The 11169-nt window shown below is 39.1% G+C and overlaps 2 protein-coding genes across 2 annotated transcripts in view; both read right to left on the reverse strand.

Annotated features, from left to right (window-relative positions):
- The window catches only part of LOC103374610 (uncharacterized oxidoreductase C663.08c-like), an 11375-nt gene extending 10272 nt beyond the window's left edge, over nucleotides 1-1103 (reverse strand). Inside the window, exon 1 of the mRNA XM_008304727.1 lies at nucleotides 885-1103. Within this exon, the coding sequence (XP_008302949.1) occupies nucleotides 885-1031 (147 nt within the window). The 5' untranslated portion in view covers nucleotides 1032-1103. The remainder of the gene's footprint in view (nucleotides 1-884) is intronic.
- A 7510-nt stretch (nucleotides 1104-8613) lies between these two features.
- On the reverse strand, nucleotides 8614-10472 carry LOC103374609 (G1/S-specific cyclin-D1-like). The gene is made up of 4 exons (XM_008304726.1): nucleotides 10302-10472; nucleotides 9865-10024; nucleotides 8871-9019; nucleotides 8614-8775 (listed from the first exon to the last, which is right to left on the reverse strand). The coding sequence occupies exons 1-4, from the start codon at nucleotides 10470-10472 to the stop codon at nucleotides 8614-8616; spliced, it is 642 nt and encodes a 213-aa protein (XP_008302948.1).
- Between the last annotated feature and the right edge of the window lie 697 nt (nucleotides 10473-11169).

Below are 11169 nucleotides of genomic sequence, written 5' to 3' on the forward strand. Positions count from 1 at the left end.
AGTCATGATTTTGTCTCTCATTTAAAGGTGAAGACATCAAATTCTGAAGTGATTTCGAATATAGTAATCTATGTCCAATACGGTTGGCTCCTTCCCCGTGTTGTCGACTGCTTGCTCAAAGGGAATCCAGTGGAACTTTAGATTGTTGGGTTTGTCTGTATAGCTTTAGTGAGGTCTTCATCTTACTATGTTAAGTGCTATGAGATGACGTATGTTGTGAATTGGTGCTGTATGAATCAAACTGACTTTAATTTAATATTCTCAATTTGGCAACATTACCACGCACATGTATATGCATTACAGAATACATTTAGGTAAAAGTCAACTTATTGATATTTCTTTCTTCCATTCTTTATTTGAATATTTGGTGTTAAGGTAATCCAAAAGTAATCAGGAAAAGAAAGTAATCAAGTTGTATTACTTTAATATTGTGATGCTTGGATTAGGTTTCTGAATATATTTTCTTTTACTTGGTAATTATTAAGTGTATTAGGAAACATTTTAAAGTAATTGACCCTTAAAGTTCAATAAGTAATGAAATGAACTTTTTTTCACAAAAAATACTCAGTGAAAACCATTTTATTTACAGTAAACGTTATATGACTGTCAGTAATTGTTTTCCCATGTTAAAATTTTAATTTACTGTGTTAGTCTGCTACGTTATGCAAAAGTGATTAAATTCAGACAACAGTGGATGAAAAGATCTCCCAGTGATCGGACAAGCTAATGGAATCACTGTTTTTGACAACAACCTACATGGGGAGATTGTCTAACTAGGTGCTTGGAAATAACTCGATCCCAGAGTCAAAAGTAGCTCCCAAGCTCTTCTGTAAGTAACAGCATTTGTGTACAAGTGTTAGCAGTGTGTATTTATGCTGTCTCACCTCAGCGCTGGTTCCTTCAGGCTCTCTGCAGCAGGCATAAATGTGAGCCTCTCCTGCTGTCTTCTCTGCCAGCTGTTTGACCAGCTCCAGACCAATGCCTCTGTTGGCCCCAGTCACTAAAATGTTGCCTTCCAGTTTCACTGACATGTTGGCTGTTTAACTGGTCCTACTACTCTCCTGTCAGTAACTGAACCTATGTGAAAACGCACTGTTGCTGTAATGCTGTTCCTGTGTGCGTCATGTCCCTGATATAAGCCTGCCACCACTCTGTGTCAACATATGCATTTAGTCACGTATTGCGTACCATACACACGGACCAATTGCGCTTCTTATCATATAATCAGTTGTCCTATCAGCCAACCAGCAAAAAGGTTCCTGTTTGACTGCTACTGACACTTCTGGGACTCCAGTAGTGAGGTGTGTCTGTAAGTAAAGATTTATTCAGATCTAAGCTTGCCAGTCTTCCCTCACCTCCTAATCATTCTTTGTTCATAAACAAACAGTTGAATTTTATTTTGACAGTGTCTATTTAGTAACATATTAAAATGTGATCACACCGAAAGTAAAACAAACCATTTGTTCTCATAGAGTGCAGTTTGATAATTAGTAATACTGTGATGACGTCAAGGCCCGGAATATGTGCAAAGTGTGTGACTAACCACAGCAGCAGAAAGATGAAGTTACCACATTGCCAGAAACTAAAGAACAGTGCCACTTCCTGTCCTCAGGGACGCAGTTTAGACTGATCATCTTTAATCATCTTTTCTAAGGACGAAGAGCAAAGTCCTTGTGTGTTCAAGGGTGAAACATTTTATTGGTTTCGGATCTTGAACGCCAACAGTGATTCTACTTTCACGGTCTGATCAAAGGAACTAATTATGATCCCTGGTTTTAATTATTATCAACTATAGTGTTGCTACTGGGGTGGGGCTGCATCATGCTACGTGATGTATTGAGTATGGTTTTATTTTTTGTTTTTTCCACGACATTATTTTATCTTAAAAATATGGTAATACATTTTATGGTACTTTCTTTGTTGTTATTTCTTATGTGATAAAAACTTTTTTGTCCTGGTATATTACTATTTTAACTATCTGATATAATTATATAATAGTAGGTTTCAGGGGCTCAAAACTTGTTCTTATTTTAGACCATCAGGCAAGATTAAATGAAGGCTAACATCTTCTTGTCATCCTTATTCTGCTTTGTTTCACAGAGCAGGAAGGTTTTCCACCAATCCCATGCTTACAGTTACATAGCGTTCAACTACTGCAGGTTCTTGTGTCAACAACCATACATTACACACATTCATTAGTTGTTACATTCAACTTATTGTGGCCTTCAGGTGCAAAACACAGCAACAAAAGCAAAACACGACACTTATAGGGAGTTCACCATCTTTCTTTCTTTCTTTTTTTAAAAGTTCTTTAAAGTTATTTTTTGGCCTTTTTGCATGTGTTGTATAGGACAGTTGAGAGAGAGACAGGGAAGTGGGAGAGAAGAATGGAGGAAGGACTTGCAGCAAAGGGCCATGAGCGGGATTCAAACCCATGAGCGCTGCGTAGGGAACCATAGCCCCTGTACAAGGGTCGCCAGCTCATCCAGGTGAGCTATAGTGGTGGCCCCATTTTCTTATTTCGAACTGGACAGAAGTAAGATCTTGTAAAGTATTTTGGGCAGGTTCCCTTCTGTGCACCATATGAAAGAAAAAAACAGAGCAGAAGTTTATTTCATCATCAGAAGAGATTTTTATGAAATGTGTTAGAATTCTGGGAATTTAAACGTTTTCTTTATAGTTGCATGACTCACAGTAAAGTTGCGGTTCCAAGGGGGTGTGATCAGTCAATACTACATACTTATCCAGTGTTTTGTTGCAGAGCCACCAGCCATGCACCATCACAGCCAACTGTTGGAGAGTGTGAGTGTGCCACACAACAAAGAGCCCCTCATTTTGTTAATGTCTTCAACATCCTGACTGCTTTGAATAAGGACCGCTAAGGACACCATCAGTTGTTGCTATTACACTACTTTTCTAGTCTTCTCATCTTTTTTTTTGTTTTTTGTTTTTGGTGGTGCAACATTTGACTACAACTACCTAACAAAATGTCGCTCCTTAATGCTGGATTATAGGACATGTTGACCGGGGCTTGTCAGGCTTGCCAAAGTACTTTTGTCTCTTTTATGCAAGAGACAGTGTTGGTTTTGAAGTTGTTGAAAGCTTCTGGCTAAAAGCTAAATGTGGTAGTCAAGATGGAGTAAAGTGTGTTCTGTTTGTTAGACCTTTGCTGTACTTTTACCTGTATTAGAAAGTTTACTGTGTAAATGTGCTGCATTTTGTATTTTATGACAAGAGGAAAACTATTAAAAATAATGCCCATGGAGACATCTCCTTCTGCATTTCACACTGCAACACATTTTATGACAGTGCAAATCTTACTGTTTGGCAAAGCAAAGTTCTATACAATATATAATTTACTACTTCAAAGACTGCCAGAGATGCATCCTGTGCTGCCTGTTACTTCTTCATCTCAGTGTTCTTAGAGACACACCCTTTAAGTTCTTGAAATCAAGTACATTCTGGAAGAGTTTGATTTTATATAAAGAGCTGTATGTTGGTAAGGTTGACTGTGAACTCGTCATGTAACCAAGTGCAATAAAGGGTTTATTCATAAAGTATGCTGTCCTCACTAAAAGTTGTTGGCAGGCAACATGTTTTCAGCTATACAGAGTATTCATACTGTCCGATGTTGCATCCTCCAAGGATCAGACAGGTGATGTATTTGGCAGGATTTAATGAATGGAAATATTCATACTTTTCACTTTGTAAAACTGAAAAAGAACAAGAACAATACAAATATAAGCACCAAAAAGTACTTCTTCTACACCATTAAATAAGATGATAATTAACTTATACAAATGTCTCAAATGCATAAATGTCGATACATACATGTAGAGAAATGTAAATATGTAAATAGTTTGCACAACACACATAAATTTAACCGCATGACTGGCACATTTACCCAGCGCTTACAACTAGCTGGTCTCCAAAATATTACTCCAAAATACAAAGTATATGTACAAGGTACAGAAACGGTAACATAAACATGTTGATATAATATTTAACAGTGCATAACTTATGGATGAAGCCGTTTATGTGGACTTTAATGCAAGGACTGACGAGATGGACACAGATGTTCCATGTTCTGAGCCCTGGAGGTCAAAAAGAAGTTTCTAGAACATTGCTTCCTGTTTCAGTGCAGCTGCCTTTGTTCTGCCACTAGATGGTGCTAAACAACACTCAAATGAACAAATGAACTGATTTACAGTACACAAGGTTTTCACCTTACTATGTTAAGCGCTGTGAGATGACATATGTTGGGAACTGGGCTATACAAATAAAATTGAATTGAATTCAACTATGAATTGACTTGGGCTGTCATCCCAAACAGGAATAGGTGTTACTACCTTTTCCATATTGTACCTGATCATGTCCCACTGTACCCAACACACCTCTAATTTAAATCTTTGTTTCTGTTGCACCACATTTTCACCTGCAGCAGTGTCTTATTACCTGTCCTCTTTGTGATTTTCATAAACAGGACATCAAGGCACAATGTTTGGCAACAAAGAGCCAGCTTTAAGCCTCCATGTGCACTAAAACAGTTTGCTCCAGTGTGAAGCAGCAGCTCCAAATCCAAATGCTTATATATATATATAAAAACATGGATTGCTCAGTCTGGGTTGGAACTGCCTCAAGCGAAGAGGTTTAATACAAAGGTCCACCCCTTTGTTTTCTGGACAGTGTTTACTTGCTGAGTCGTGTTAAAGGGACATTATCACAAAGATTTTTTTTTTTTTTGCCACATACCCACTTGATCTGTCTGCTTCAGAAAACTGAAGCCTCTCATTGGCTTTAGGTAAAATTTAGTGTGTTGCATTGCAAGTAGAGAATGATTCTGGATGTTGTTATTCCAGTTAGTTCCATCCATTCTTTCATGACAAGTCAAAACCTGTGAATCTGACTCAGTTGGGAAGGATGAAACAGTCTGTGCAACGTTTGATGTGGATTTCACTTTCAGTACAGAAACTAGTAAAAACATGAAATGACATAAGAAGAAGAATATATACAATGTTTCAGTAACACTTGGCTCCATTTTGATAAATCCTCAGTTTATTTAATAGAGTTAGGTGAAAAAGAGCAATAAATGCTACATGTTGCCTTGGAAGTGGTCACCTAATAGCAATTGTTTAAAAAAAAAAAAAGAAAGGCAAATATAAATGAAGTGAAAGCAGAATGGGTCAAATAACTTCATGCTATCAAACATGTAAAACATTGCATATTTGTAACTGTCAACAGAACTCAAGGATCATTCAGAAAACACCAAGCATTACCAGACACAGCTCAGCTCACAGAAGCTTCCACACCACTGAGGATTTTACTTGTAACAGAGTATTCTTACATTGTGGTAAAACTTCATCATATGACCAATAAAGTACACAACTGCAGCAATGTCTGCCATTAAACACAAAGTTTATTTTTACTGAAAAAAAGGTATTTTATCAATACTATATATGCTAAAACAAGACAAACACCCGTTGGATAGTGGCAAATAAATTTAAAATTGGTAAAAGAAATGAGCTTCAGTAAAGGAATACGACAGCATTTTTAGTTTCGTAGTTCATCACTTATTTGCATTTTAGCCTGGTTAGTGTTTCTAGTTTAAACAAATGTGTGAACTGTAACCACAGCTTTATAGGACTTAGCAATGCAAAGAAGCAATACAAAGGATAGCTTGAGGCCAGATGTGTGGACCATATAAATATAGTACGTAACAAAAGCAGCTCCAGATTACACAATATCTTTGGCAAGAATGACAAAAACAAAAAATAAACCAAAAAAAAAAAAAAACAGCATCAGTGTAAAATAGACAAACTGTGTCCTAATTGCATACCACCGACACAATGTGTAGGTCTTTCTGGATGGGGCTTGTTCTGGCGCCTTCCACAGATGCTTGATCGGATTAAGATCATGGGAGTTTACAGGCAAGATCAACACTGTAGGCTCTTTGTTGTGTTCCTCAAGTCATTCCAGAGCAGGTCTTGTGTGTGGTGAGGCACACTGTCCTGCTGGGTGAGACCTCCATGTGGGAGTGCTGGTGCTATGGGGGCTATGTTTGGTCTGCAAAAATGCTGAGATGGATGGGGCAAGTCACAGTAATATCCACATGAATGGTACGGTCCAAGGTTTCCCAAAACATTGGATATGATCAATCTATTTGTTGTTTTTCTTAATGTTTTGGTTGTGTGTATACTAACTCTGTATTTTGACTGTGAAGTATGTTTATAATAAAGTATGACTGATGCAAGAATAATTCCAACTGAAACTGTAATAGTCACCATAGTGATGCAGGTTAATCACAAGCATAATTTTGACACGTTTACACTTGCTTTTTGTTTTAATCAAGTTTTACAAGAGGGAGTCATGTTACAAAGGAGACATGTTCATTCTTTAACAATGAAACAGCTGAATGCGACATTTATTTCTTCACCAACTGCCTGTGAACAATCATCAGTTATTACATTCAGAACTATTCAGGCAGAAAAATAGCCACCTAGTCTGCACTTAAATACCGCTGTTCTACCTCAGTGGTACTCAAAGCGCTTTACAAAGTGTTTTACTCATTCACCCACTCACACAAACATGGCGACTGCCATCGGATATCATGTGGAGGGCCGGGGGATCGAAACACCAACCATGCGATCAGTGGACAACCCGCCCTTTTAGCAGTAGCATAGAAGTCGAGCCCCTCCATCAATTAGTTGGTGTCTGCTTATGCTTTAGAGGACCACAGGAAGCTGGAGCCTTTCCCAGCTAAAACTAGACACAGCCATTCACAATCAGAGGCCAGGCATTTTGATCACTCTAACGTCCATGTCTTTGGACTGAGGGAGAACACAAAACACAGCGGAAAACATACAAACACCACACAGAATGACCCAAGCCAGCCAGGAAGTTCCCACACAGAACAAGTTAAGTGATATGAAATAATAAATATCTGACTCAAAATAAATAAGTACATGTGATATTAGTGCTTGATACCCATTTCCCAAAAGAACAGACAGATTTGCAGCGTGGTTCAGGTTTGGTTCTGTTTTTCTTGCCTGACAAATAGGTAATTTTTTCACCTTTACAAAGTTTCTAATGACATGACTTGGTGGACGAAAAACAACCAAAGACAACAATATTCATATAAAGCTTATTTTGGTTGTTGTTGTTGTTGTTTTTTAGCTTTTGCTCAAGGTGAAAAGACAATTAAGGAAAATCACTAGTTTCCCATATCTCTCAATCATGTAAAATCCCTTTTAACACTTGAGATGGCGCCTGTATTTTACCTACAAATACAGGATATGCAAAGTAATGTCTGTTACCTGCACTGACAAAGCAAAATTCTGAAAGACATTTTAGATAATGTCTTCCTCTCACTTAACTTCCCTTTAGTGGAGTCAACTGTCTAATAATTAGCATCAGGTTATGGGGAACAGAAAAAGCTTTCACTTTGTGCTCAATGATTAGCTTTTGATAGTTTTCACATGACCTGGTATATTTTATTAGTGAAACACAATATGTCCTATTTCAGATCCCAGATCAGGAAGAACAATGTAACAAAGAATTGCAAATGAACAACGGTATCCATATAACCTGTCCATTATGTCTTAATGTTTAAACATCACAGCTCATATTGTAAACCATAGCACAGAACTTCTCCCGTTGGTTTTTACCATTGCGGTGTCCGTTAAAGGACTTGTCGTAAACCTTTGCATGTTAACCTGGGTCCATATTTATCAAATTGATAATAGTGATAAATGTAAACATTTAAAAACTGCCAAACTGGCATTTAAAAGATTTTTTTAAAACTTAAAATATACTTAATTATTACTTTTTATTGAAAGGTCCCTGAAATCGGCTAAGAATCTCCTTCTGGAGCTACAAGTGGAGAAGAGATGAGTCATCTGTTTTAAAACGACTGTTAACCCAGCGGAAGTAGGTTATGATAAATAATATGTAATGTGAAGCAAAAGTCAGAATTCAAAACAGACTTATATGACACGACTTCTGCTTCCAGTAAACTGTTATCTCCTAATACACATTTGAAAGGATATTGTATTTGATAAAACAGGATATCTGGTTTGGGCATTGGTGAGTAAGTCTGATAAATTCCAGCCTGAAGGCATCTAAAAGCAACCATCAGTTTGTGTCCAAAGCTACAAACTTTACCTTCCGGAAAGAGTGCGAGTTCAGAAAGACCTTGCAGTCCTTGGCACCAAAACCCTGCTGGCAGCACCATGAATTGGCTCATTGCTCTTGAGGCCATGGCATACAGCAGAGGGGTGACCTGTCAGGTACAAAACTGCATGCTTGCTTTAAGACTTGCTTACACACATTTAACACATCACCTTTTCAGCCATTCCTTCTGTGTGGCTGAATTCTCCTCATGGACAGAATCACCTTCTGGCTGCTGCCACAGTTCATTCTGGACTTCAAATGAACAGTTGAGATCGACCGTTGAGTCCAGTTACTTATGAGCACTCTGAAACACTCGTCACATCATTCACACACACACAGTAACAACACGTGTGCTTTGTAATTCTGTGTGTGTCCCAGAGGACCGTCAACTCCATCAGTTCAATCTGCTCCTCTTTTTTCATCCATCAGCATGACTGGCAGCACTCAGATGTTTATGTCCTGTACATCTGTGGGCGTAGCTGAGAGGTCCTGTCCTTCACCCATGTTCTTTGTTTCCATGGTAATTGAGTGGGGTTGTTGTTGTGCCAGTCTGAGACTGGTTTCCAGCAATGACTCTATTTGTTCCTGACATGCTCTGAGACAGTCCTGAAAAGCAAAAGGTCAAATTAACACAGGGATGGCCTTAGATCAGTGGGAGTGAATTTATTGTGTACAAGTCTGACATGGGCAGATGTACCCACCGGGTCACTCCTGATGGTCTGTGCCAGCTGCTCCGTCAGTTTCTGAGACGTCATTGTGTTGCCCTCCATTTTCGCCTGTAAGCCCTCCACTGCTGCCACCACGCTGCCTGCCGCTACCATGGATGGAGGGCAGGCTATGAATTTAACATCTGAAGAGTATCATAATGGAAATTATTGTTAATATGGCACCTTTAAAATAGCTGGTGACAGAGGAAACCACATACGAACCCAAAATATTTAAAAGCACAGTCAAAGATGTTTGAGCTAGCAGCAGTTCAGACTGAAATCAATTCTGCATTAAAACAGCACAGAAGCATGCTTTGGAAGGGAAATCTTGTTTAACCTACTGGAGAGACAATAAATTATCTAAAGGGAAGTCAACTTGAAGTAACAGATGAATGAGTTAAGAGGCCCAACAGGCTCCAAATCTATGCACAATGGTCTGCTCAGCAATTATGTTGTAAAGTTTACCATGAATTTGCACTTTAGTGTGTATTATTGGCCAATGCATAAATGATAAATGCATAAACATATTGGGAACAGGCAAGCATTTGTCAAGTTCTTCTTTCAATTCCTGCCAGTAGGATTAATGACCTCAAGTAAGATTTGAAGTTACTCTTTCAGAACTATTATGGTTTTAGTTGGTTTTTCATGTGCTTCATTGTTTTGAAGCTGTGTTGGATTGGGTATTTAATTACCTACTTAGAAATGGTCTCCCTTGTCAGGTTGGCCACTCTGCATTGTTTATAACCTGAGCCACAAGAGAGACCAACTCTGACAGTGACCGGGCCATAACTGCTAATGGATCAGCAGTTTCTGCTGATTGGCTCTGCTGAAAAAGCTGCTGCAGTCCTTGCTAAGATCAGCAATACTTGTTTCACAGAATACGGCACATTATAACAGTCTGACAGATAAGTAGCAGCTACAGGGGATTAGCCCAGCAGCAGCGTTAATAAAAAAAATAATTAAATATTTGCTATAATCCCAGGCATACCTGTGGCACACAGCGCAACGAAGATGTGAGCGTGCTTCCTGAGTATAGGTCTGTTCTCTGTCCAGACAGACAGCCGAGACAGAAAAAAGTCGATGAAGTCAAGAGGGGTTAATGAAGCCAGGTCCCACTTCAGCTTGTTCAAAACCAGCAGCTCCATTTGCTGTGTGTGGATGAGGACAGAGAGAGACAGAATGACAGGTTTAAGTGTGATTCAAATGTACACATGCAGGGTATAACAAAGACAGTGATGGGTGCTTTTGGTCTACTTCTTGTGACTTGGCACTTAACAGTAGCATGACAAGAAAGGTCAGGGGGGTCATCAAAAGCTCAGGAGGTTAGCACAGCTATTAGGAGTCATCCAAAAAGGACTATAAAATCCACACCAATCTGGCCAGAAGCTGCTGAGATGTGTCTGAGATGACAACCAAATGACCTACCAGCAGCTGAGAAGGTGTGATGGAGTTGTCTGTGTAGACGCAGAGTTTCTCAGCAGTCAGTGGGATTGTCTCCTTCAGTTTGGATGCCAGGAACATGCATGCAGCTCCCAATAACTGGAGGTGGTTTTTCTTTGTGGGTTCCACTGACAAGAAGCGATCCATATAGTTCATGGCCAGTGGAAAAACTTCCTCCTCACACTTCTGCTCCTCACACACCTGTACAGACAAATCAGGATGCAATGCTGCCATTTAGTTTCTTTGTCAGTGGGAAAAATATTGAGTTCAGTAGTTTAAGTCACAGAGGGCCACAAACTCACAAATGTTATGTTGCTGTAGAAAAATATTACCAGTGAGTGAAGTAGACTGATTTTAAACTTGAAGAGACAAGTTGGATTTGTACATCCCAGTCACTGAAAATCCCCATTTACTACATAGCCCATTCTTACTGCTCACTCTAAATACTTAAAAGTCAGTTCACGACTCCCATATCCCTGTGTGCTGACCGATGTGGGCTCTGAATGCAAACGCAGACATTAATACTACAGAGTCCATGTTGGTCTGGTTACTTTACTCCTGACACTGAACACAGAAAACACACTGGGCTCCCATGGATGTTTCTGAAAGGATGGCTGTGACTTTGCATTTTTCACAGGCTATAACAGCTAGTGAACACTGGTCTGTAGCACCATAACAGTGATTATTTCTGATGCATGATGAGTGCCATGGAACACCCTGCCCCAAGCAAAGTGGGCAGACATAACACAGAGCTCCTGGACAACTTGCAAGTTACCACTGTGTTGCACCATCTATGGAAAGCATGAACAAATCAAAGTCAGCCAGCAACTACTTCAATTACACCTTTTTTAAT

The sequence above is a fragment of the Stegastes partitus genome, unplaced genomic scaffold (assembly GCF_000690725.1).
Source record: "Stegastes partitus isolate 25-593 unplaced genomic scaffold, Stegastes_partitus-1.0.2 Scaffold2301, whole genome shotgun sequence".
Lineage (NCBI taxonomy): Eukaryota > Metazoa > Chordata > Actinopteri > Pomacentridae > Stegastes > Stegastes partitus.